The sequence below is a fragment of the Chrysochloris asiatica genome, unplaced genomic scaffold (genome assembly GCF_000296735.1).
Source record: "Chrysochloris asiatica unplaced genomic scaffold, ChrAsi1.0 scaffold00132, whole genome shotgun sequence".
In the NCBI taxonomy this organism is placed as follows: Eukaryota; Metazoa; Chordata; class Mammalia; order Afrosoricida; family Chrysochloridae; genus Chrysochloris; species Chrysochloris asiatica.
The window spans coordinates 3,098,450-3,124,960 of NW_006408650.1; the positions used below are offsets into that span (position 1 = coordinate 3,098,450).

Below are 26,511 nucleotides of genomic sequence, written 5' to 3' on the forward strand. Positions count from 1 at the left end.
GGGGAGGCCTAGAATCTCAACTCTCTCTATAAATTTGGACTGGGAAAAAGTATGAGGGTGGCTAGATTTCTTTGCTCGGGTATTCCAGGGACACCCTTCCACAAAAGGCATCCCCTTGGGATGCTGGGGTGAAAGGTGGGTGAGACAAAACTGAAAAGGAGAGGAACCTTTGGAGTTGGGCTGAGGCATCCCTGGGGGTCGGTGGAGTGTAAAGACATCAGGGATGGAGACTCTGCATTCAGTGAAAGCAGAGGAAAAGTACACAGCCTGGCCGTCCCACCCAGCAACCTGGCTCTCCAGAGACTCTGCCGCCGACCTCTCACTTCCCATTCTGGCTGGTGGGATTTCTGAGCCCCTGAACATTTAAATCCCGAGGTTTGTCCAGTTGGTGCTGCAGGTACTCCACTGCGTAGCAACCTGGTTTCTAACAGAATTGAAGACATTTCAGAAGGAGTAACCTGGAAGCTAGCTACCTGGGGCACCTTCTGTGTTCTATGTAAAAATCTTTTCTGAAGGGATTGGGAGTTCTTGTCCCAAGGAGGGTGTAGGAAGGCGCTGGCGGTCCCCTGACCTTTGTTATCCAGTCAAAGGTGCAGAAGGCAATTGGGACAAGAGGCAATGGTGCACTCCCTGTCCCCTGGGAGAGGAGTCCTCCAGCAAAAGCTCCCTGGAGCCCAGAATTGCCCTGCAAGTGGTTCAGTGATTACACTTCTGGTCCAAATTCATTTACCACGCTTATTTGTGGATTTCTCCCTCCCACTCCTCTTCATAGTGAAAAAGATCAAGAAGAGTTTTTAATGTCTAAAAGATGTTTCCTCCCATACTGCCCCCACCACCACCCACACGCCGTATTTATTATTTTATTTTTTTCCCTGCTTTGAATCCAATGTTTTTTGCCGTTTGAGTCCTGGAGCTAACATCTCAGAGCAAGGAAGTGCTTGATCTTGATTTGCCAAAAGAGTGGGGAGCCCGACCCCTCTGGAGGGTCCAGACCGCAGGTCCAGGGCAGATCTTCAAATCCCCATCGCAGTCCAATAGCTCAGGCCCCTGAGGCCACACAATCTCCCACCATGTATAGGACCATAATTGGGAGGGTTGCTAGGCCTCCCACAGCGGCTTAGCCCTTCACCCGTTTGGCCAAAAGTAGCTCCGTTCCAAGGCTAAAATCGAAAAATGCAGAAAGTAAGTGACTCTGTCCCATTTCTACTTTAAACTTCCCCTCTCCCTCACGTTGCGCTCCAGGACCTCACAGTCCCCACAAAATCAAGTTTTCTGGTCCTGAGCATCCGTTTTCTGGGTCTCAAGGAGTGGAAAAGAAAAAAACAAAACCCAACACGTTTTATTTTTTGAGCACGGCTTGCTGAAGTTTTCTAGATAAGCCATTATTATACAAATGGGAGATAGCTTGGGGGGGATTAGACCTTCACTTGTAGGGCCAAAAGTTGTTCAGTTCTAAGGCTACAATTGGACAGGTGCTGAATAGCGGCGCAGGACTGTCCCACATGTTTGCATAATGACTTCTGCCTCCATATCGGGAGTGAGGAATGCCGGGGAAGGAAGTTGTGCGGGTAAATACGGTACTATGGTCCCTGAATTTGATTTCCTAGAAAAGGGCGGGGAAGCCGATTAGAGGCTTCGTGGGTGGAAAGAACCGGCGTCCCGGCTCCCCGGGCGAAGGTATCCCGGCCTGAGCGGCCGTCGTCGCCCTTCATCGCGGAGCTGAGCCACCCTGCAGCCAAAGAGACCTGGGTCTTGCTGGTGCTGTGAGGCGCTTGCGCGGGGATTGAGCCGCCGCTGGCCGCGCGCTTTCCCGCAGCCCAGGAACCGGCACCACGGCTTCTGGGCGTGCGCGAGAGTCGCGCGCTCCGGCCGCGCTGTCTGGACGCCCGGCGGGTGCTGTGGGCCCAGACGACACCCCGTTCCGCGGGTGCAAAGACACCCAGGCCAGCCCCGACCTCGCACCCGCGGGGATGTTCTCTCCGTGACGTCTTCGCGCCCGTCTCCGCCCCCCAGGCGCTCCTGCACGGCCGGCTTTCCGAGAACAGGCGGGCCACCGGCTCCGCCTCCTACAACTAGTCCCCCCTCGGAGGACCGGCCAGGCTCTCGCACCTCGGGGTTCTGATCTCTAACGGGAGAAACCGGCCTTTAACTTTTCTCAGCATCAACATCCTCTGGAGGGAGGGAATGCCACCGCCAGGGCAAAGTCCAGTTTGGGGTCCCCCGAAGTCCCATCCCTTCCGCTTGGCGGCGGGCGGGGTAGATACCCTGAACCGGGGGCGCCTGGGAGTTGGAAGTGACCCTGGAACGTCTCTGGGCTGGGAAAGACCCTATGACTGGAGTTTGGGTGGAGGGTCGAACGAAGGAGCGTGGGGGACAGGCAGAACAGGCGGGTCAAGCCCGACGGAGGGGACTCAGACGGAGGGCACCTCTATGCGTAGGCTGCGTGCCAGCGTCGCCCGTTGAGAGCGCGTGGACAGGATCCCCCCCGAGGCGCACATGCCCAAGGCTCTCTCTGCACACAGAGCTGGGTCACACTCGCCACCTGGGACATCTTGAATTGCCCAGTGGCCAATCTGGTTAAGGCTTAGTGGCCAGAGTCGACGCCGCCCGCACCCCCAGTCACCCTCGTCAACGACGGGGATCCTAAGCCCCAATTCCCGGGTCGCCCTCTTGTCACACCCCATCTCCCTGCCCACTCCCCCAGGCCGGCCAACGCGGGCGGAATTGAGCCTTCCAGTCTGAGTCCTTGCTCTGGGGGACGTTAAGACTGAGCGCCCGAGCCCACCCGTAGGCTCCAGGACTCCGGAATCATCCAATTCCAGGCCGCCTCCCCTCTGTCCCCTCAGCCGAGGGTCCCTCTCCGCCCCTAGAGAGGACGTTCGCCTATCCTCGAGGACCGCCTTCCCTGGAGGGCGCGGGACCAGCCGGCGTGTGCGCGCGCATGCGTGCCTCCGGAGCGCTGTGCGCTGCCTCCCACCGCACGGTTCTGTTCTCACGGTCCGGCGGGCCTTTGGAGCGGGGCAGGTGGACGAGACCTGTTCGGAGCAGAAGCCCGAAGGGGCAGAGTCAGACGCGTCTGAACAGCATGGGAAGGCCAGTGGATTCTAGTCCCCTCTCCCCTGGCGTTCCTCCCTGCTGCCGGTTTGGGGTGTGGGAGACACCCCAACCTAACCCACTGGGTCCCACTAGCCTCTCCTAGTCCCCAACCGCAAATAACAACAATACAAGAAGCAGTAATAATAAAAAATTTATTAAGAGTGACCTGAGGGGCAAGGTCTTAGTGCGGTATAGGATGCCTCACTCAACTGTCCTCTCTGACCTTTGGTAAACCTGCCAATATCCCCTTATTCTAATTATAAAACCCGAGGGACATTAAAGTTAAGTGACTAGTCCAAGGGCACACAGCTAGTAAGTGGAACGGAACCCAGGCATGCAGGTTGGCCACCTTGATGGTGGTGGTGGTGGTGGTGGTAAGTGCCGGTAAAGTTCGCCTTCACCTTGTGTCCAGCTTGGCTGGAAGTAGGGTGTGCCTGTTGATTCAGCCCCAGTGTTACAGTCAGGCTGCCAACCTCAGGGTCAGCGATTGGAAACTACCAGCCATTCCATGGCAGAAAGAAGAGGCTTTCTGCTCCAGTAGAGATGTATAGCCTCAGAAGCCCTACACAGGGCGCCTGGCACATAATCACCACCGATGGACAAGTTCCCCTGTGGGTCAGGGCGGCTGGCACATAATCACCACCGATGGACAAGTTCCCCTGTGGGTCAATGCTCAGCCACATCAGCTCTGATTGTTTCAGGAGCAAAGGAACCTGACCTCCTCTGTGACGAGTTCCTGAAGGATCCACCAGCCCTTTCTTACCTCCAATTCCTTCCTCAAACCTTCGAGGAACTGAAATGGCAACAGGGACCCCGATTGCTTATGTGGGGTGTCAGAGAGCTCTGGCTAAGCTTTCTCAGGCAGAAACCTCAGCGGTGTGTCACTAGGCAAATGACACTAGGCTCTCTTTGCGTCTGTTTTCTCATCTGCAAAATGGGGATGGTTGTTGATTCCCAAGTTCGGTAATGCATACATTGACCACTCATTAAACCTCTCATCCCCACAGTCCCAGGAAGTGGGAAAGAGGGGCTTTGGTTTTGGTTCTGTGGTTGAAGGGGGAAGAAGTCAGAGCTTCCGTGGCTTGCAGAGTGTGTGCAAAGGCTTGTGGGAATGATTAAAAAGATGTTTCTTTGCATTTGGATGCGAGAGTTTCTTTAAGGGGGAAGAGTCTGAATATCTTCTGGGGAGGGGAGAGTGATTTCTGGGGCCCTGGATGGCCAGGAAACAAAAGTCTTGAGAACTTTTAGCCTGGCCTTGAACGTTTTTCCAACGTGTCAGTGGGCCACCACACATAAAATCCCTGAAAGAGTAAGTAAGCAGCGCCCGACAGACAGGCGCGGAGTACCGGGCCGCCTAGTCTGCGCCACCTCGTACACAGCCACGCCTCCTCGGGGCTCCGCGGTTCACCTCGCTGTCAGTCGTGGTTCCTGTGCCCGCCGGCCTGCGACGTGCCCCAGGCAAACAGTTGGGTTCACAATTGGCCGGCGTCGCGGCCAAGACCGGGCAGGTCCGATGCCCGGCGAGCCGCGGAGTTGAAACGCTCCGAAACGCTGGACGAGCCGAGGCCCGGTCTCACCCTGAAGCGACAGGACACGCCGGGACTTGCTGACTGGCCGGCGACCCGAAGCCCGGGCATCTCGCCCGCGCTTGCCCCGCCGCGCCCCTTCTCTCAGACCGCGCGGGCCTCGGGCAAAGGGAGGCCCTGACGGCGGGTGAGGCCGGGGTTTGGAGCGCGGCTTCCTTGGCCCTCGGTGCAATGGGGCGGCGGGAGCGAAAGTTTGGCGGCTCCCAACTGTCCCGAACCGCCGCAGGCCCTCCGCTCCGACACCAGTACTAGTGCTGGATCAGGGGGCGGGAGCCCTAAAGTACGGGGAGCAGGTGTCCCCAGGCGGGCTGGTGCCCGCATTCCCATAAACAAAGAAAGGAGCCAGCTAGACTCAGTCTCCGGGAGCCGGGTGGGGGTAGGTTGCTAGCCGATAATTTCCTTCATAAAAATGTGATCTGAGAGCGTTTGATTTCCACTTTCACTCCCCCCCCCGCTCCCTCCCCAAACACACGCACTGTCTCCAAAGACACTCAAATTGCAGCCATATGGGGCTAAAGTAATAGGAAGCAGTTACCTTATTTACTGAAGAGGCAGCGCACGCGAACCTGGCAGCCACCGCAGCCTCAGGCTGCCCAGCGGTGGGATGAAGAGCCGCGAGCGCTTGTTCTTGGAAACTTTGTTTTATTTATGCCTGGGAGGTGCACGTGGGAAAGGCAGTGTTCTAACTTTGAACCCAGGGAAGCGGTTATGCGGAGGCCAGAAGTGGGGTGGGGAGAATTGATCTGGACACTGGAGGGAAGGTCAGTCAGATGAGGAATGATGGACCCTGTTCTCCTCTTTCTACGATTGTACCATCCGTTGCCCAGATCAGAAAGACCCGTCCGGACTCTTCGGGAAAGATACCATCACCTCTACCCTGCGCGCTGGCGCCCTCTCCCGGCATTCACAGGCATTCCCCAATGACCACTAAGCGAAGACCCCCAACTCCCAGTGGCGTAGGACGACCAACTCATTTCTCAGACCCGCCACCTCTCCTTTAGTTTCAAGTTTCGGGAAACAGAGGTAACCCAGGGACCTGTTTCATACCCTCTGCAGCCCTGCTCTCCCGTGGAGAGCTGGTGGCTGCGTTACCTGGAAGGGTTGAACCAGCCTCCCCAGGGGGAGTCTTCATCCCTTGGCACAATGAGCCATCTCCATCCACGCCGCGGAAAAGAGCGCTACGACTGTTCTCCGATTATTTATACCTCCAGTTCCTTCGAGGTCGACTTCTACCTTGCCCATCAACTCTGCAGGAATCCCCCAACCTCGACAAACTCACGCAAGATCATTTTGCTCAGAGCAAGCGTTTCCGAAAGAATGTCATTAGCTAGATAGAAAGACTGGCGGGATATAAGGGAGAGTGGGGGAGAGGTGAAGACTTACTAAATCCCCCTCCAGAAGAAAGGGCAGGCAGGCAGCGTCGGGTTTCCATTTTCCCCACGTCAAGCTATCCAGTCATTTAGGCAAACAAGGAAAGGGGGGACAGAAAGAGAGGAAGAAGGGAAAGGAAGGAGAGAGCGAGGAGATAAGGAAAGGAAGAGGGTGGGGACAGAAAGAGAGCACGAAAAATAAAAAGAGGATGAAAACTAACTGTTTCAGTAGGAAATACTGCAACCTCGTAGAAACCCGGGTCTATGAAAGCGCCCAACGCAAACACAACTCCCGGGACAGGACTGAGAAATCAGCTCTTTGCCAGCCTCAGGCAAGTTTGCAGCAGTCGGGGAGGGCGGAGGAAGGGCAGTCTGGTCCCCCAGCTCGCTGCCGCCGGCAGACGCCCTCCCTCCGCCTTCAAGGTGGCCCTCGAACCCGTAGCTGGCCGCTGGGGCTGTAGGAGCGGACGCAGACAGTCCGGCAGCTCTGGCCACGACTGGCAGCGGATCCCAGGAGGGGGCGGCCGGGCGGGCGTGCTGAGCGACTGGGGCCCAGAGCCGAGGGTGGGCTTTCTCTGGGCGGGGAAACCAGACACTTATAGGCGGCTGAGGCCGACTTTATTTTTACTGCCCAAACTGTTGGAAAGTATTTAAGCTTAAACAGAAACAGCTGTATCGCTGGCACAGGCCGACGAAACTATTTGTTACCAGGAATGACTTTTTATGATTAAGGACTGGGCCGTCGGCGGCCTCTCCCGGGCGGCTCGCATAGGTCGTCGGGGGCCATCTGGGTGTCACCCCTTCGCTGTTCGTTACAACTGAACGGCTGGGGGAGATGAGAGTGTCCATCCTGGATCGACCTGACAAAGTTGGGGAGCAAGGCCAAAGGCTTTGCTCGCGTTTCCAGGGGCGGGGGCAGGAAGGCGACCCTTGGACTTAGAAGAGAGGGGACTGGCGGCGAGCCCACCGCCCGGAGCTTCCTGCCCGCCCCTCCCCTCCGACTTCTCGTTCTTTCCCCACTTCATCCCTAGGCGGAGAAACGGCTTCTCGTTGGCCATGGAGCTTTTAACTAAGCCGCGGGTTCCGAGTAGCGGGCGCGGGGACCTGCAGCTGGGCTGACAAGAAGGAGTAGGGGTGCGTGGTCTCGTACTGCAGCACCGCACGGACCCGCAGCCCAGGGCGTGGGAGGACGAGTGTGTGCGCTGTGTGCACCCCAAGGACACGTCGCCTGGCTCTCGTCCCCCTCTGCCCCCGACCCGCCAGCTCCGCACGGAGCCCCTCTGCCGTCGCCCGCGCCGTCCCTGCCACTTTCCGCGTGGCGCCGGTATCGGCTGCATGCGTCGGGGAGAGCCGTGGACAGGAAGTGGCGGCTCAGGCTCAGCGGACACAGGCTTTTCGGAGAGTCTGATGTACCCCGGCGGAGCGCCAGGCCCCGCGCTGGAGGCGTCCACGGCCTGCCCCCAAGGCCCCGGGGCCTAGAGCTGGGGTGGGGGAGGGGAGACCGGGGCAGGTGGCTGCGTCGGGGACGGGTCAGAGGGCAGAGACAGAGCGTTGGCGTCCCCGCAGGCTCCCGGGCTGGAGCCGCCCAACCTCAGGCAGCCGTCCGCGCCGGCTCACAGGGCCCGCGGGATGGCCGAGGGCAGGGCTGTGCGACAGAAGCCAGACACAGGCACATTGATTTGTTAGCGGGATGGGGCTGGCGGCAGCGGGGGCAGCCGTTGCTATGGAGACGGAGGGTCGGCTGGAGGCTCCGAGGGGGCCAGGCCTCGCCGCCAGGTCTGCGGGTTCGGGCGCGGCCCGGCGCCCGCACCTGTGCATTGTGCATTGTGCAGCGGCGGTGGTAGTGAGGGGGAGGGGCGGGGCCGCGTGGGGGTGGGGCGGGCAGGGGTCTGCTGAGGGGGCGGGGCCCGGCTGACCCCGCCGCGGGGGTCCGAGAGAGAGCTGTGGGGGACGCCGCGCCCCGGAAGAAGCGCGGGACGACGAAGGAGGGGGCCCCCGGTGAAGACAGAGAGCGGAGGGCACCCCCTGGCCAGCACCCGGACTGACAGCGGCTGAGCCCGCCTTCCCATGACATCATTTCCGCCTGCGGCCCCCACTCCCTCGCGCTGGGTCTCCGGAGCCGCCCCGACTCCGCCCCCTGGCTATTGGAACGCAGGTCACGTAACAACGCGGGGGAGAAAGAGAGAGGGGCGTGGCCCGGGGGCCGCCGGCTGCTTGCCCAATCAGCGCGCCGGGAGCTGCAGCCGGCCGCTTGGCTTTAGCAACGTCGTTAGCAACACGTGGGGCGGGAGGAAGCGGCGGGCGGCGAGAGGCGGGCACAGGAGTGCGGGCGGGGGCGGAGGGGCGGGGGGTGGAGGGGGGGGAGGAGAACTGACGTCAGCGCGAGAGTATTATGGTCTGTCGTGCGCTGGCTGCTGCTTTTCTGCTTCTGGAAGCGGCCAAGAGGGGAAGCTGCGAGTCAACATGGAGCTTTCGGCGGTGGGGGAGCGGGTGTTCGCGGCCGAGGCCCTCCTGAAGCGGCGCATACGGAAAGTAGGTGCCCAGGGGCTCGGGCTGAGCCTGGCTGGGCCCTCCCCTCCCGGCTCGGGTTCCCTCCCCCTGCTGCAGCCCAGCTTCCCTTCCCCCAGGTCCCAGCAGCGGCTGCGGCCGTGGCGGTGGCGGCGGCGGCGGCCCTGCGCCCCAGCGCTTTCCTTAGACTTGCACCGTTGCACAGATTGCATGGGTGGGGGGCGGGGTGGGGGTGAGTTCCGGTGCACGTACTTTGTGCAGCGTTTGGTGTACGGGTGATGCAGCGGGCGTGTGCCTTTCGCTAGGGTATTTCGTGCATTCATTGGGTGCATGCATTTTCTGCGTGGATTTCTTCTGGCCTTAATCATGCATTTCTTTCCGTGCACACACACGTCTTTGCCTTTGCATCCGCAGGGACGCATGGAATACCTCGTGAAGTGGAAGGGCTGGTCGCAGAAGTAAGTAGGGTCTGGGCATCCTCCCGACGCAGACTGTTATTCGGGAGACTCCTTTATTCCTCTTTTCCCCCTCCCCCGTCACGTAAAGACACAATGCAATACAGCTAGAAAAGTTACTGCAAACCCTGGCTGCCCCCGGCACCTGGACTGATGCCCCCTTCCTTCGCCGTCTTCTGCAGGTACAGCACATGGGAGCCCGAGGAGAACATCCTAGATGCTCGGCTGCTCGCCGCCTTTGAGGAAAGGTACAGGCCCTCTCAGCCCGCTGCTCACTTAGAAGCTGACGCCCAGGCCTCTTGAAGCCCCAGAGAGGCTCTTTAGTCCCAAGCCCCATGCTTCCTCCTTTTCTCTGCAGGGAACGAGAGATGGAGCTCTATGGTCCCAAAAAGCGAGGCCCCAAGCCCAAGACGTTCCTCCTCAAGGTACCGAGAGACCCTGTCCAATAGTGGGCAGGAATGTTGAAGGGATCCCTTTTGTGCGGAGGGATCCTGGGAAGTAGGAATCAATGGAGGGTTCCTAGGTGCTGCCTGTGTTAATTCAAGAGGGAGTTCCCTGACAGGATGGCACCAAGTCGGTGGCCACGGTTAGATGTGCTGCACTTAGAGGGAGGACCTTAGCCACACTAGCGCATTCCTTATCCTCCGAGACCCCACCAGACCCCAACAAGATGACGGAGAATCCTATAGAGCAGCAAAGAGTTACTTCCGGGCACGTGCTCTACCCCTCCCCCCCCAGCCTGCCATCCCCAGATAGACACCCATAGGCCTGGAGGGGGAGGAGGAGGGGAAAGGGGAAGGCTGGAGCCAGAACCGGAAGAGGGGTCCTGGCAGACAGGGCCGGCACTCTTGACGCTACCTTCTCTTCCGCAGGCCCAGGCCAAAGCAAAAGCCAAAACTTACGAGTTCCGAAGTGACACAGCCCGGGGTATCCGGATCCCCTATCCCGGCCGCTCACCCCAGGACTTGGCATCCACCTCCCGGGCCCGCGAGGGCCTTCGGAATATGGGTCTGTCTCCGCCTGGGAGCAGCAGCAGTACCAGCACCAGCAGCACCTGCCGAGCGGAACCTCCTCGGGACCGCGAGAGGGAGCGGGAACGGGAACGTGAGCGGGAGCGTGGCTCAGGCCGCACTGAAGACAAGCCCAGCTCTCCTAGTGGCGGAGACAGCTCCAAGAAACGAGGCCCCAAGCCCCGGAAGGAGCTCCTGGACCCCTCGCAGAGGCCGCTGGGAGAACCCAGTGACGGCCTTGGAGAGTACCTCAAGGGCAGGAAGCTGGACGACGCCCCTTCCGGGGCAGGAAAGTTCCCAGTGGGTCACAGTGTCATCCAGCTGGCCCGGAGACAGGACTCGGACCTGGCGCAGTGTGGTGTGGCTAGCCCCAGTGCCTCGGAGGCCACGGGAAAGCTGGCCATGGACACCTTCCCGGCCAGAGTCATAAAGCACAGGGCTGCCTTCCTGGAGGCCAAAGGCCAGGGTGCCCTGGATCCTGGTGGCCCTCGGGTCCGGCACAGCTCAGGCACTCCGGGCTCTGTGGGGAGCCTATACCGGGACATGGGGGCACAAGGGGGAAGGCCCTCCCTCATCGCCAGGATCCCAGTGGCCAGAATCCTGGGGGATCCAGAAGAAGAGTCCTGGAGTCCTTCTCTGACTAATCTGGAGAAGGTGGTGGTCACCGACGTGACCTCAAACTTTCTGACCGTCACCATAAAGGAAAGTAACACGGACCAAGGCTTTTTTAAAGAGAAAAGATGAAATGCTGGGGGTGGGATGGGGTGGGGAGCCCAGGAGCTACAAGCTGGAGGGCGGGCGAGGCAGTGCTGGAAACCCGGCATAGAGCTTTTTCTTTCTGGGTGGGATGTGACCATCAGCTCTCTGGCTGGTCTGGCCTCTAATGTCACACACCCCAGCTCCTCCCCCTCAGCCACCTCCAGTTTCGGTTGGAAAGATTATCTCTAGAGTTATATTTTCTATTAGATGTAAATATGTTATTTAAGAAAAAAATCTAAATATATATATTTCAACTCTTGAAGTTGTTTTATTTAAACAAGGAGAGACAGAGAGAAAAAACAAAACTTTGTGTGGTTTAGTTGGGGGCAGACAGGCCAAGCTGGAGCTGCAGGGACCCTCAACACCCGGGGGACTAGGAAGTTTGGGGACCTGGACCTACCAGTCCTGCACACTGTCTTTGAAATTGTCTGCAGGGACTCTGCTTGTCCCTTTCCCTGCCTCCCCCACACCAGGCCCCTGGAACCAAGGCAGTCCCCCCCCCTCATTTCTTTTCTCCACCCCGTTGGCCAGGCAGAGTTAGGGTTAGCTCCCCAATCAGAAAAAAAGGGTGGGTGGGTGGGGGGATCAGTTTTATTTTACTGTCCTTTTCTTACCTTTTTGGAGATCCAGATGTCTATTAGGGGAAAAAAGTTTGAACTTGGTCCTTTTTGTGTGTGTATGTGATGTTGAAGGTTAAAAGCTGCAGGTGGGTGGGAGCAGGCGGCTAAACCCCAGGACCACCGGCCAAAAAGCACTTTATGGGGAAGGTGTACAGCGTGAGCTGTACACACAGATGGTGTGTTCCTCATGTGGAGAAAACGCCCGCCCCATGTCCTTTATTTCCTTTCCTTACTCCACAGAAGGAAAAGAAACCAGCGAAATCTGTTTACATTCCCGAGATGCTAGGATAAATTAAGAGGATTGCGTGTCAGGACCCGGAGTTCCAGACCGTGGTTTTTGCAAGAAAAGTGTTTGGGGTGGACTTTTGCTTGTCGCGTATTCTAGCTTCCCCAGAAGGGATGGTGGCCCCCACCGCTCAGGAGGAGTTGGACCAGGCGAGCTCCCGCCGGGTAGGGCTGCACGCCAGCTCTCGGATGGACTGACGCCGGGCCAGACAGGCCCACCCGGCGGGACCCGCGAGGGCGGAGTGGCGGCGGGCCGGCTGGGAGCTCTGGGGAAGGTCTGGGCCAACAGCCCGAGCGGACCCGGGGAACTCGGAGGGCCACGGGGACCAAGGGACGGGCGGTGCGTTCCTCTAAGAATGCGCATTCGAACTTTGGCGTTTTCCTTTTTCCCCTCCTTAAAAGCAAAAGCTATAATTTATAGGCCTTTTCGGTTGGCGCAGTGTTCTGTACTTGAACTCTACAGGCAGACGCCGCCAAGGGGAGGGAGCAGCGGGAGCCAGGGAGAGGGGGTGGCCAGGGTGGGGCCGGAGACGCTGCGCTCCGAGGGCTCAGCCCAGCGCCCCTCTTCTGACTCAGAAGCACAAATCAGCCCCCGTCCCGGGGAGGACTGATCCCGAGCCTCCCCGCCCTTAAAGGGCTAGCGAGTAGCTGACTTCCTTAGGCTCAACGAGGGGGGACGGGCCCTGAACGTCGGGATCAAGCACAGACTAGGCGAGTGAGGTGGGGAGCTGGGCTGGAGGCTGTCGAGCACTGAGCGGGGAGCCCCATCCTGGACCTCCCAGATTTCCCACGTCTCGCTTCTTGCCCTTCTCTTCTCCGGACTTGCTTGCCTTTAAAGAGAAAAAGAGGGAAACGGTGTAATAAATGATTGTTTTTGATGATCAAATTGCGCCTATAAAGAGAAGCCCCGAGAATGGGGATTTTTACCTGCTCACATTTGTAAAACTGTTATTTTAGACTTTGTATAAAACAGCGCATTGACCAAGTGTATCTACTTACATGTCAACGCTATTTTCAGATGAAACTTAATTGAAGGGACATGTCTGTCACCAAGTGGAGGGTTGCTGGGGACACGTGTCTTTACCTGGCTGCCACCTTCTCCTCCCTTCCTCCCTGCGCCCATCCCCCCTTCCTAACCCCATCTTGGTCTCTTCCCTCAGACCTCGCGCCAGCCGGGCTCTGCCTCACCACCCCTTCGTCCTGCCGTCTGTCCGTTGCCATGTGTGTGTGTGTGTGTGTGTGTGTGTGTGTGTGTCCCTTGCTCCTTTTTGCAACGCAGACCTAGGGGTGGGTGGGCAGGGGCCGGGCTACCGGGCCAGGAATCTCTGCAGCCAGCTCAGGTGTGCGCGTGTCGGGTTTATTGAATTCTAAGATTTGTACAAACCGCGGCTCAGCTCCGCCTGGGCTCACGAGTGAAGCTTGATACTTGTCTTCTGCGGTCGTGAATGTCTGTATCCAAGACCCTCTTTTTACGTGTTTAAATATATACTTTGTAAATAAAGCGTCTGAATTTTATTCTTTTTTTCCCCCCCCCAAACTGAAGAGGAGGGTCCGAGGGTTCTGAAGGAGAAACCCCTTCATTCTAAAAGTACATAGCCCCAGCCTTACCCTTGTCCCCATTGCTCTGGGAAAGTTCCCCCGCAAGCCCTACCCAACTGGGTAACCCCACTTAGAAGCAGAAAGCGAGAAGGAGGGTTGGGAGCCAGCAGCGTACAACCTTGTTCAGTCTCCCCGAGAGGAGGCAGTATGTATCTCTCCTCCCCTGCTGACTGCGCTTTCCTGGGACCAGGGTAGACTTGGGAGACCCCAGGAGTTCCATTTCCAGTCCCAGCTCGCCCCTGCAGACAGCCCCCGCGTGCCCCACCCCAAGCCGAACGCCTCTAGTCCCAAAGTCGGACGCCCCACTGCCTCCGCTGTCCGTGTCCGGAGCTTGCACCCTAACGCTGTCGCCCCCAGACCCTCCCCGCGTCGCGGGTGCTCCCCGAAATGCAGCGCCTAGCGCCTATTGATTGAGAAATTGAATTCGCGGGCATTGCTAGGCAACTGCCTACTCCGAGCCGGCGCAGAGCGCGCCGATGTGATTAGTGAAGCCCGGGCCGCCGCGCCAGAGACTACGTCCCTCGCCGCCTCTGTAGCCGCCTTCTTGGGGTGGCAGACACCCCACCGCTGGGCGTGGGACAGTCCGAGGTAGTGCAGAACGTGGGGTGGGGGTTGGGCTTCTCTGCCTTTCCTGACCGCAGACAGCAACAATCCGGCGGGGGCGTCAGGCTGCGAGGAGGAGAGCCCCTCTCCAAGCCCCAAAGAGGTCATCGAATTAAAGCCAACCCCACCCCCACCTCCTCGCGGGCTATCTTGCGCAGCCGCGGCGCTCAAGGGGAGGGGCGTGGGCCGCCCGCGCGCAAATCCTGCCCCAGGCCGGGGAGTAGGTGACTGGCGTTGGCTGCGCGCTCCCGCCCCGTCTTCTAGTTTTGAGAAGTAAAGTGGGAGGGAGGGAGCGTGGCCGCAGGGGGAGGGAGGAAGGGTGGCGGATCACCCGCGGCGAGTGCCCTTCTTTCGGACGTGAGGGACCAGCCTGGCTGGTCTGTCGAGTAGGGTCGTCCTAGCCTTTCGGGAGTCCGACGTCCTTGTCCAGCCGGTGTGTGCTTGGCTCCTGGGAGTTCCCGCGGCAGACTTTTGCCTGGGGCCCAGATGCGGGGTCTGGGCACCCTCCCAAGCCCTCCTCTAGGTTTCTGGAGAGGAGGAATTGGCTCCGGGGACTGGTAGAATCTCTTCTGTCTAGCTGACCGCCACCGATTCTCCCCTTCCCCCTCCCCGGGCCCAGGTGCTCCTCCGCCAGATTCCATTTCCTGGATCGTCTGCCGAAAAGCTGAGACCAAGTGTATAGGCTCCGGACGGCGGGGTCACCTCCAGCCGGACCGGCTCCCCAGCGTCGGAGTCTGTCCAGCAAGACTCCACGACCTCCGCCCGCACAGCGCGTTCACAGATTCTGGCGGACCTGAAATCTTCTGGGCTCTTGTAGGAGTCGGGACAGAATTGTATTTCTGTCCCTTTGGTTAAAGCACTTGACTGCTAACCAAGACGTCGGCTGTTCGTACCCACCAGCGGAAGAGAAAGATGAAGCAATCTGCTTCCATAAAGCTTTAGTCTCGGAAACCCTATAAGGCAGCATCTACTCTATCCTGTAACCTCGCTATGAAGAGGAGTCAAGTTGATGGCAGTGGACTTCGTTTGGACGCTCAGGGCAAGCGTCTTCGGTTCACACGCCATTCCCTCTTCTCATCAACAAGTACCCCTTACCCAAAGAGGGCTAGGACTCAATCAGAGTCGGGGGTGGGGTGGGAGGACGGTTCAGTGGCCCCGCGGGGCACCACACAGCCTGCAGCCTCCTGGTCTCTTCCCTAGGCTTTCGAGAACTCCGTGGCTCTGCCGGGAGCGTTCGCAGACCGGCTGGAATGCTGCAATTCAGTCCCAGGAGCAGCCGGGCGCTGGGGTGGGATGAGGATTCCCCCGCCACCCTCAGCCCAGTGTGTCCCAAGCGCCAGCGGCCGGAGCTACGCGGAACGCGCGCGCCCTCTGGAGGCGGCGGCGGCCTCAGCCCCTCTGCACGGAGCCCACCCCTTCCCGGGGCTGACCGGTGTCTTTCTGAGATCTGACAGGAGTAAGAAAGGCTCACTGCCCTCAGGCACCGCAGGAGCCGCGCCGTGGATGCCCTCTGTGTGTCTTCCCTGTGACCAGGGCCTAGAGCCACGAGGGTGGACAGCGAGAAAGGTGAGGCTTCCTCGCAGCTTGCTCCCGGCTGGAAGGGGCGCCGCGGGCCCGAGTCCGGGGAAGCCGCCACGCAGCCTGAGCAGGCAGACTCAGGGTTGGGCCCTTGGCCGTCCAGCCCGTTTTTCTGAGAAGACAGCAGATTAGGATCGGCAGCGCCGAAACTAACAAAGGCCGGTGTGTGGCTGAAGCGAGTGGAAAAGGGCGCAGAACAGAGCCTGGCTCTGGCGTCTTGGAGGAACAACCTCGCTCTTTCCCCATCCCAACCCCTTCTTGCAGCTCTCAAAAGCTAGAGGACTGGACCGCTAGGGTGACCTGAGCCCAGTGTCTCCAAAACAAAACAGGAAGAGCTTTCTAAAGACCAGCAACAAAAGATCTACTAGAAGGATTATTTGAAACCAGCAGGCCTTTTCTGGAGCCCAGCATCGCTGGGGGTTTCTTTTCCATTGGTGGTAGGACCCTCCTTCTTGAGGGACAGTCAGGCCGTCACTCCAACTAGCTTTCAGTCAGTGGTGATCACCACTCAAGCCCAACTTCACTCTTCACTTTAGAGGAAGGCTGATTCTCCCAGGAGGCGGAGATTTATGAATGAGTTTATACCTCGTGCTGAGGGGAATACGGGACCAGGAGAGGTGATGTAACAAGCAAATCATCTCTTTATTATGAGCCACGGACCAGTTCAGAGTCCTGTGGTGGTTGCACCTCTGACAAAGCATCTTGTGCTTCACAGCAACTCCCCTGGCATTTATATAGCTTTGTCTTTTTCAAAGTGTTACCACATGTGGCAGAGCCCAGGGGCTGAGTGGCTCTCACAACAGAGAATCTTTTGGGGGCGGGTGGGAAGGGAGAATTTTGTTTTACTTCAACCTAAATACTGACATCTGGGAGATTTAGTCTCAAGAATGTTTTCATTGTAAACTGCAGCATTTCTGTATTTTTACAGCAATCTTCATCCCAGTGAACATCAGTCTGCTCTTTCTCCCCACCTTTCTGATGAAAGCCAGGTTTGCTACAGATAAGGTCATTGTGGTAGGGGCTGTCTTCATCATTTAGTGACATGTTACCCACTACATATGGAATCCTGGAGTGGCACTGTGGGTTAATGCACCCAGACTGCAAAGCTGTTTGAACTGCAAGGTCAGCGGTTCAAGCTCACCAGCTGCTCCTTGGAAACCCTATACAGTCGCTGAGTTGCAACGACAGCACTTAACAACCCACTAAAGGTCAGTAATAGTCCCCTTTCCTCCCCTCCTGTCTCCAGAAAGGTCTCCTGGAACCCTAAACTACCTTCAGTTGAGAACCACCTGTGTAGGGCACTTCCTTCAACCCTTTGTTTTGCATAAAAAAAAATCTTTCCTCATATCCTGTGAAAATGGGGGAACTTTCCCAAAGCTTTGGACACCCCGTGCCCACCAGTTTGTCTAGATCCAGGTGCATTTATGTATCTGGCCTCCATTGAGGGTGGTGTTTATTTTCAGATATTATGATGCACACAAGTCACAGTTAAAAAAAATATTTATTGATATACTAAAGAGGTAACAAAAAGCCAAGAATCTTCTGACATTGTTTGTTAATGTCCTTCCCTCCCCCCACCACAAAATAAATTAACTTCAATCTATAGAAGTCTACAAACCTATGCTAGGATTGTTTCCCAAAAACACTAGAAAATCCACAGAATGAGCACCGGAGGGGGACCTGGTCACCCTCCTGCCACCCCGTCGCTCAACTATGGTGGGCTTCTTGGGGGAGGAGGCACTTCCTCGGACCCTTGGATGCGTTGGTCCTTCTGGTTGGGTTGCTGGTCGGTTCCAGCAAAGATCTGAAACTTTTTCCCAGAGTAGCAACACCAGCCACTTTTGTTCTCCTTAAGACAGCAAGCAAACAGCCATAGATTAAAGCAATTACAAGTGGCATACATCAATGACTTGGCTTTTTCAATCAAAAAGCAAATCAAGCCAGTTATGGGCACTTGTCCAAAGCTATCCTTTTCCCTCCCCTCAAGTTGTTCCCTAACGAAACCCCCAAGCCCAGTGTCTTCTCCAGTCAGATTAGAAGTGTCACTATAAAAAAAGGAACACACTTTTTGGTACAAAAGTATATATAAAAATATGCTAAGATCTCTACGGAAGCAGGCAGGCTGACCCTGTCTTCCCAACCCAATACAGCCAACATATAGGCAGGACTCAAGCATCCCTTCAGTATACACACACATGGTACAGGTCACTCAGGAAACCCGCAGGAATAAAGAAACCATGAACTGTTAAGTCAGACGTGACCGATGCCTAGCTCACTCGTACAATAGCAGCAAATAAAAATATAAAACGCACTACTTTTTATTGGTAAACATAAGACAACCAACTCTGAGCTTCTGGTCCAAGACTTGCTCAGTAAAGGCTTCCCCGCCTGCACACGTTTTCTCGTTCGTTCCACACTAGCTGTTTGCTGAGCACAAGCCCAGGAAACACACACAACACAGCAAGGCAAAGTGGCTGGGAGTAAAGTGTTTGCAGATTCAAACTTTGGGACTGAAGGAGCTGGTGAAGAGAAAGGCACCAAATCGGGGTTTGGAGAGAAGACCTGGCTGTTGAGATTTGTGCCTGGCCAGCACCTAATGAAGCAGACATTTCTAACAGTTATAACCCAGCTCCCAGTGCCAATCTCAGGAAGGGCTTGGAGAGACCTGCCCTCGGTGTTGGCTCCCTCCGAAGGGAGATCTGTGTGGGCAGGGCTCTGCTCTTTTTGAGGTGGGGGTTAGTCCAAAGGGCGGGCTATCTGTGGGCACCAGGGAGGTGGTCCAGCCCTATTCTTCTCAGGCTGACCCCCATTTCCAGCTTCAGCTTGGTGGTGGGTACCATTCGTGTTGAAGCCCAGGCAGCAGGGGGCTACAATTTGTGTAACCCTTCCAGCCTTCTCTCAGCAGAGGCAGAATCAGTCCGCCCCCAAAGGCACACCGCTGAAGTCAATTTGGCTATACCCAGGCCTTCTCTTCCTATTTGGCGTGTAGAGCGAGGTGCTAGGCAACTCCCAGCCCTGAGATACCGGAACCTGGAGTCCAAGCTAGTTTGGCGGGGGAGTGGCCCGTGTCCCTTCCTGGGGTACAGGAAGAACTCACATTGATGACTGGGCTTAATCAATCACTAAAAGCAAAGTAGATGCACCCCTCCACCCCTTTTCGGCATTACCAAGGCCCATGCCCCAGATGCTTGCCAGACCAAATGAAGCAACCCTTGCCACTTCCTGTGGGACCCACCGACTGGACCGTCACCCCACCCCTACACTTAAAACAGGGAGGGGAGCTCAGCATCGTATCATGAAATGTCTTCCTCCGGGAGGGGTGTGATATAGGATGGGTGAGCCTGACCCACCCTGCCCCCAGATGCATCCTGCTCCCTAAAAGAGCACAGCAGTGTTTGGCACCCCCAAAGGTGGGATGGATTGTCAAGAAATGCATAGGGTGTGACCCTTTGCAGGTGGGCCCCCAGGAAACACACCCCTGCACACAACTCCAAGTGTGTGCAGTTGTCAGGCAGGGCCATCCCAAGAGGAGGCCTTGGGAGCCCTTGTCAATAGGTGGGCCCACAGGGGAGGAGGCGGCTTCCTCAAGGTATCACTCATACGATGGATCACCTTTTCTGGAACACTGAATTTTCTCTCTCTCTGGCAGCCATTGAGCTCTGGGTCTGCCTGTCCATTTCCTCCACTGGTGCCTCAGAGCTTGAGTCACTAGAATTCTTCAGAAACCAGGTGACTGAATTCTTCGTGGGGGTGGGGTCTGGATATTGGCCAGCAGAGGATGGCGGCAGGGCAGGGCTGACACCCCACCACCTCCAGCTGACTTTTAGTATCTGAGGGTCGCAATTCACCAGCTAGGAACAAGCCTCTGGGGTGCAAGAGGATAAGGGCTCAACTACTAAACAAAAGGTTGGTAGTTCAAACCCACATAGGAGCACCTATGAAGAAAGGCCTGGTGATGTTTCTGAAAAAGTAACAGCCGTGAAAAGCTTAGGGGCCACGGTGTTGGTGTTGACAAGAGTAGGTTCTGTGGGGTTTGAAACAATAAAGCACGCAGCCTCATCTTTCTCCCTCAGAGCAGCCGGTAGCTTTGAACCACCATCAACACAGGGCCCAGATGGAGTAACAGTCCTCTTCTTTAGAGATCCGAGGCCATGACCCTCAGGTGTCAGGGGTGGGGACAGGCACATTGGAACTGACCACCTCACCTCTAAGTGTTGAAGCACCGCTCTGAAGGGGAGATTCCAGCACTTTCCCTGGGCTATCCCCACCCTGAACCCCTTGCTTCCAGACATATTATCCTCCCAGTCAAGCTGGACGAACAAGTCCCCTTCCCCTAACACCTTTGCCCCCTGGGAAATGAAGACAGTCACCAAAGCGTCACCTTTCCCATCAGGGCAGGTCAGGAAGGGCTGGAGACTGTCCTGTTTCAAGCGGTCACCTTGAGCCCCAGGGGGCCATCTATATTTCCTGAGGCTTGTTGGGAATGGTCCAGCGAGGTAGGAATACAGGAAGCCTGACCCAGCTGGCTGTGAAGTCACATGGGGGGGGGGGGGGGGGTAGAATCTGAGGGGGTGCCAAGAGGGAGAAGCCCTTTCAAGTCTGCCTGTCCTCAAGACCACTCACCTCCCCACCCTAGTCCAGCCCAAGCAGGGAAGGTCGGTTGAAAAGACCCCTGGGCTGGGCAGGGGCAGGGGCAGGGGCAGGGGCAGGGGCAGTGCGGTAGAGCTTCAGTAAGGTCTCAGGTTGAAGAAGCCCACGCTAGTTGGGGACTCCTTCACAGTGACTGTGATGAGGTTAGCAGTGACGTCAGTGACAAAGACGTGCTCGATGAGGCTTCGGGGGGGCTTCCAGTCCTGACTGGTCTGTACTGACACAGATAAGCTCTGGCCAGCACCTGGGAGAGGTGCCGAGTCGGGGTCTGAGTCAGAGCTGCTGTTTTCCTCACCTGTGCTCATTTCTAAGAGCGTGGGAGCCTTCCGGGCCTCCCCGGACGCCGTGCGACCCTCTAACCTCTTCCCACTGTCCCGCTTGCCTGTAGGGGTGGGCAGGGTCACCGCCCGGGAGGTCAACTTGTCACTTTTGCTGGGCTCAGTAGGCCCACTAGGCCCGCTTCCTGATGTGGGACCACCCCCAGCACCCTTACCTGCTGCTGGGTGGGTGGTGGGGATGCCCTTGGTGGCTGTGGCTTGGCGTGGGAGCATGCCAACCCCCGAGGTGCCATTCTTGACACTCTGAAGGTCCAAGACCTGGAGGCTCAGCTCCTGGCTGGGTGTGGGCTGAGGGCCCAGGCAGCCCACAGGGACCTTATTGCCACCCTGGACATGTGGGGTTCCCCCTGCGCTCCCCACTTTCTGCTCTGTGACTCCGCTGCCAGGGGCCTTCTGCACTTTGCTTGGTGGAGGGTTGACCCCCAGGTCCCCCTTTGGCGTCCTCACCTTCAGGTCCAGGCCAAGGCTGCACCTGCTGGCCGCCTGACCTTTAAGTGCCAGCCGGCTGGTAGCCTCAGCCTGGTTCTGGGTCATGCGGCTCATGTAGTGGACGATGGAGCTCTGCCAACTGATGCCGCCGCGGCTGGGGCTGGCCGCCACGCCCTTCATCAGGTTGGCCAAACTCTCGGTGGTGGTCGTGCTGCTGGGGCCACCGCAGGCCTCCTTGGCGTGGGCCTTCAGGGCTGCCAGGCCCGCCACTGGGGCGCTGAGCGGAGGGGGCAGCTTGCTGGCTGGCATGCCCAGGTCCTTACGGGTGGCCTTCAGCACCTTGGCCAAGCTCACGGGCCGCCGGGCGGCCTTCTGCTCTGGAGGCAGTGGCTTGCGGCCTCGCTTCTTTCGGATGGGATCCTTCAGCTCAGGCTTGGCCACCAAAATCTGAGCCTTCTTCTGGGGCACTGGGTGGGTCTCCCGGCCCCGGGGGCCTCTCTTAGCATCTAGGTCGCTGTCATCGTCTTCATCAGAGGAAGATGAGGACGATGTGGAAGAGGAAGAGGAACTGGATTTGGATTTAGAGGGAGCATCGGGTTCCTGGGGGGACAAAGAGGGAATCACTACCTCTGCAAGCAGGCATCGCGGGTCCAAAGCACCATTCATCCCAGGAAGTATCGGCCACCCGGAAGCCAGCTCCCCCGGTACTTTCCTGACCACCCTATTCCAGAAGGGGTTCAAAACGTCCTTGCAGATTACACAACACATGAGGTTGCAGATAGAAAAGGATGGAAAAAGAGTCGGTCTATAAAATGAAGCCAGTCAGTTGCTGTGTGCCCTCAAGTCATTGACTTACTGTGATCCCATGGGACAGAGGACCCTTCTACAGGGTTTACTTGGGAATCTCTCTAGGAACTGACAGCCATATCTTTCTTCTAGATAAGACAGGGCCACTGCAGTTTAAGCTGCTGACCTTTGGGTGCTCAACCCCCCGTGCTACCAGGGTGCCCTTATGAAGTCTAGAGTGAGGGTTAAAACACACACACCACCACGGCTAACAGTCACTGATCAGTGAGGATGGAGGCACGTTTAGCTCCTAGCTCCCTAACAGCCTTTTGGAAAATGGAAACCCAAATTTACACCATCTCTACACCCAACAAGACTCTGAGGTGGCCCCGTGGGAAGGGCACTGTTTGCCAGCTGCTGTTTTAGGACCAATAACCCCAAATCCAACAGTGACCTTGAGGAAGTGGTCAGACACCAAGCCCAGACCCTACAGCCAACAAGTTCCCCCTTCTGCCTGTGACCCACGGAGGAATGGGGTGTTTCTACCTCACCAAGCCCCATTACAACAGGGAGGGACATTCCTGGAAGGTGGTTGACCCATACATACATAGTTCCTTCTTCTGAGACCATTTCATGGTACTCCATTGGCTACTGTGTCTGCTGCACCCAGCCAAGAATTCAGGGCCTTCCAGGGTAGCCCAGTGACTTGGCCAGGTCTATAGGCACAGAAGGGATTAAGTGGACTGTTAACTGCAAGGTTGGCAGTTCAAACCCACTAGCTGCTCTACAGGAGAAAGATGAGGCAGTCTGCTCCAGTAAAAAATAAAGTCTTGGGGACCCTAAGGAACAGCTGTACTCTGTTCTAGTTTCCCGGAGTCAGAGGGAGCCTGGCTTGACCAGCTGCCTGTTGAGTGAGGACCTGTAATACACACTTGATGGTCTTTTCTGTTCCCCACCCCTAGAAACACTGTCAGGGTCTCCATACTAACACACCGGAAGCCACTCAGGACTGGGCTTGCCCCCTTTCCACAATCCCACAGGGACCACTGCAGCTTGCAGGTGTGGCCTGCTCCCAACAGAGGCTTAGCGTGCAACAAGAACCCACACAACTCTGCAGACCCCAACACTCTCGCCCGAATGCTCACACACTCTGGGGCTGCGTCCCACCCACCTTGAGCTTGGCGCGCCGGCTGCATGATGACATCACGGTGTGCTTCCTGGGGCGGCCCCGAGGCCGCTTACCCCTCTTGCGGTTTTGTACCTCCTTTTCATGTTCCCTGTTGACACATACAGGTCAGGGGGCGCCCTCCCTCCCTCCACATACGGCACCAGATCCCCAAACTCCCCCTTCACTAATGATGCACCCGACGTGGGCCAATGTCACCATCACATCTTTCAAACTGAACTGATAACAGCCAAGCCCAAAAAAACCCAATGGCCGTAAGACAGAAATCCAAACCTAACCCAGCATGGAGTCAGTTCCAACTCAGTGGCGATCTTGGGCAGAGAACTGTCCCACAGGGTTTCCAAGGCTGCATTCTTTACGATGGCCTCATCTGTCTCCAATGGAGAGGCTGCTGGATTCAAACCCCCAACCTTTTGGATAGCAGCCCAGCGCATAAGTAATTCACCACCAGCTCTCCTTACACAAGCCTGTGTTCATTCCTAGCCATTTCCTGCATGTAAAATGCTTTGTGAAAGTCCAAGAACGTCACAACTAGAGAAATTCTTGATAGTCACCGGGACCAACCTCCTCACTTCACAACTAAGAAGGCGGGCCAGGGCAGGGGGACCAAAACTCAGCCCTTGCTCCCCATCACCAGCCCTAAAACTTCTCCCAGTCCAGTTCTCCCCCCAGATCCAGTACTTCTGGCTCACCTTTCTATTGCGGGAAAAAAAAACAAAAAAAAACTGTTCCTAAACTCTACACTTGATGAACACAACGTACAATTCCGCAGTGGCCAGGGCTCAAAGCCCGGGCCATCTACAACACTTTCTTCTGTCCTTTTGCCCCACCCCCACTGAAGTTCCTATTTCACATCCTTCCCCGGAGGAAGAGGATCTATCTGGAGAAGTTTTCTGATAATGAACGGCACCTCATGGGGGCTGGAAAATCTTAAAAAACCCAATTAGTGTATCCAGATGGCGCTCCAGCTGCTAAAAAGATTTGGTCCCAACACCTGTTAATCTCGACCCCAGGTGATCGGAACCTACCACTCAGCACTCTTCTTCTGGTCAAAGAACATGCCTGTCCCATGCCACAAGGACACCAAACGAACAACTACACCTCCTCGAGCTCACCTTCTGGTGGGATAGGAAAGAAAGAACATCCACCTCCTCATCAGTCTCCTTCACAACTGAAACCCATCATGCCAGAGCTAAACTCTTACAGTCTTGTGTTTCCTATCCATAGTTCTTGTTTGCTTACCACTAAATGCCAAGTTAAGGACACACCCTCCTCTCTCTCCCCCATCACTTATCATCGAAGCCCAATTATGAATTAAATAGAAGATAACTACGCTAAGGTTGTCTAGATGTTATCATCTAAAAATGAACAAACAATGATAATAAAAATAAAGTCAAAACCCCTTGCCCTGGAGTTGACTTCAACTTATGGTGATCCCACGTGTGTCAGGGGAGAACTGTAAGCCACAGGTTGTTTGGGGGGCTGATTCCTGGGGAGTAGATTGCCAAGCTTTTCTTTCACAGCACCCCTGGGGAGACTCAAAGTGGCAGGCAACCTTTCAGTTCATGGCAAAGTGCTTAACTGTTTGTACCACCCAGGGCCACATAAGGAAGCAACTGCTCAGCTCATTTCCTGTTACCCACTTACCCCCCAAACGGACCCCTCTGCGAAGACCCAAAATGCCTGGCGACTGTGAGCACAACATTGAGCACAGCCTGAGAATGTCCCTGCCAGACTCACCCCAGCTGAGTCGGCAAGGAGGCGGGTCATCATTCAACTATGCTAGCCACACGCTGTTACCTTCCCCTGCCCAATGGGGCCATTCCCACCAGGATAGGGGCATGCCCTTGTCCCAGGCCCCATTTCCCACCCAGTATCTCCAGAAGTTCTCTCTCTTAACCCAAGTTTCCTACCTAAAAATAGAACAGATATCTGGAATTACAGAAGCAAATTTGGCCCCAGGGACTAGCAAGAGGGCCCCTTGGGGGCTCGCTTGATATTGTTTTGCAGCCAAGAAGCAAACAAAAAAAAACTTGTGTTGTTCTTGGTACTGAGACCCCAGGACAAGCCTGACATAGCAGCGCCAGGTGTTCAGCTCAAAGGCTCTATGGAAACCTGCATGCTGGATTTTGTTCCTGTTCACTGCAATTTACCCAACAGAAAAGGCCAAGGTGGGGAAGCCAGAACCTTTCTCCAAGGTCCCCTGAAGTTTCATTTCTGCAAGCTGGGCGATCACAAAGATCAACAGAAGCACTTACTGGGCGAATCCTCAGGGTGGTCGGCACAGGGAAGGTGGGCAAGGTTTGGTCAGGGACCTCAGTTGGCATTGCCTTTCCAGGTAGCCGTGGAGCGGGCATCAGATGCCTGGTGACAGCCTGCTATAGGAGCCCAGTCCCAGCCCAGGGCTCCTGGAGAACCCGCACTTGTGGCACTGGGCAGCCCTTGTGACCCTCAGCCCCCAGCCAAGCCAGCACATCCCGCCACCCCCCTGTGAATTTCTCACTTCTTCTGGAAGGCCAGGAGCAGCCTCGGGTCCAAGATATTCTCCTCTGGCTCCCAGCTGTTGTGTCTGGAAGAGGGAAGGGCAGGGCTATTCAGGAAAGGAGCCTGGCGGGTTTGTGGCCAGGGCATTGTCCCAGAGGGGCCGGAGCCAGTCCAAGGTGGACTGCTGGAAGTTGGAGACACTCTTAACCTCAACCCCAGTGGCAAACCCGCCACCTCCACTACCTCACTTACAAGGTGGCCAAAAAGAACTGTCCCGCCCCTCTCTCGGGAGGAAAACACAGCCCAATAAAATGCAAAGTTGCAGTGAGGGAATCCCCCCAGACCCTGGCCCTAAGCCAGTGCGGGAAGGCTCAGTGGCTACAGGGGCAGGGAGGGGGAGACGCCAGGAAACCACAATCGGAGATTCAGAGCAACAGTGTTGCTGGACAAGTGTGTGCGGGCTGGCGACCGAGGGAACCCGGAAAGAAAGGGAACGCGGGCCTGCGGGACCACCTGTAGAAGGAAAGAGCCCCTTCCCAAGGTGCCGCACCCCCTCCCTCCCATTACAAGTAGAGAAGGGGGGAAGAGACCCAACGTCCATCAACAGAAGGCTCAGGTTACAGCAAGGGAATATGGTCACCGAGGGGGCCCCCCGCGTTCCGCGCTCCCGTACCCAGCCCGGCTCGTAGGGCGCGCCGGCGGGGCGCATGCAACAAATGGGCGCGGGCAGAGCGCCGAGCGCGGGCCAGTGGGGCGGGGGGGTGCAGGCGGGAGGCCGCGCGCCCGCGCCCGGTAAACAAAGGGCAGCCCGCCGGGCTCGGCGCCCCGAGCCAGCACGATGGGGGGCCCCAGGCACCCCCCGGCACCTCGCGTTACCCACCCACCGCGCCCGGGCGCCGGCGCGGGAAGCGGCCGCATCGAGGACTCACTTGGAGGACCAGCCGCGCCACTTCACCAGGTACTCGAGCTTCCCCTGCAGGAAGAGAAGGGCGCGTGAGCGGCGAAGGGCGGCCCAGGGTGCGGGCCAGACGCGCGGGCCGCACGCACCTTGCGCAGCCGTTTGCTCAGGATGCACTCGGCGGCGAAGACCTGCTCGCCAACGCTGCTCAGCTCCTCCATGCTGCCCGCCCGCGCCCCGAGCGGCGCCCGCCCGCCCGCTGCCGCCGCTG

The 26,511-nt window shown here is 57.2% G+C and overlaps 2 protein-coding genes across 2 annotated transcripts; one reads left to right on the forward strand and one right to left on the reverse strand.

Annotated features, from left to right (window-relative positions):
- The first annotated feature begins 8,515 nt into the window (after nt 1-8,515).
- On the forward strand, nt 8,516-10,769 carry CBX8 (chromobox homolog 8). Its single transcript, XM_006869525.1, has 5 exons — nt 8,516-8,584; nt 8,975-9,018; nt 9,198-9,263; nt 9,374-9,440; nt 9,888-10,769. Exons 1-5 carry the CDS (start codon nt 8,516-8,518, stop codon nt 10,767-10,769), a joined length of 1,128 nt encoding a protein of 375 aa, XP_006869587.1.
- A 9,427-nt stretch (nt 10,770-20,196) lies between these two features.
- CBX2 (chromobox homolog 2) lies at nt 20,197-26,461 on the reverse strand. The gene is made up of 5 exons (XM_006869648.1): nt 26,390-26,461; nt 26,272-26,315; nt 25,362-25,427; nt 22,844-22,949; nt 20,197-21,486 (listed from the first exon to the last, which is right to left on the reverse strand). Exons 1-5 carry the CDS (start codon nt 26,459-26,461, stop codon nt 20,197-20,199), a joined length of 1,578 nt encoding a protein of 525 aa, XP_006869710.1.
- Nucleotides 26,462-26,511: the final 50 nt, after the last annotated feature.

Bases quoted from the DNA above. Each gene is read 5' to 3' on its own strand.
- CBX8 (XM_006869525.1), top strand. From the start codon at position 8,516: ATGGAGCTTTCGGCGGTGGGGGAGCGGGTGTTCGCGGCCGAGGCCCTC. The intron at 9,019-9,197 runs GTAAGTAGGGTC...CGTCTTCTGCAG, and splicing joins TGGAAGGGCTGGTCGCAGAA to GTACAGCACATGGGAGCCCG. The intron at 9,264-9,373 runs GTACAGGCCCTC...TTTTCTCTGCAG, and splicing joins CTCGCCGCCTTTGAGGAAAG to GGAACGAGAGATGGAGCTCT.
- CBX2 (XM_006869648.1), bottom strand. From the start codon at position 26,461: ATGGAGGAGCTGAGCAGCGTTGGCGAGCAGGTCTTCGCCGCCGAGTGC. The intron at 26,316-26,389 runs GTGCGTGCGGCC...CTCTTCCTGCAG, and splicing joins TGAGCAAACGGCTGCGCAAG to GGGAAGCTCGAGTACCTGGT. The intron at 25,428-26,271 runs GTGAGTCCTCGA...TCCCTCTTCCAG, and splicing joins TGGCGCGGCTGGTCCTCCAA to ACACAACAGCTGGGAGCCAG.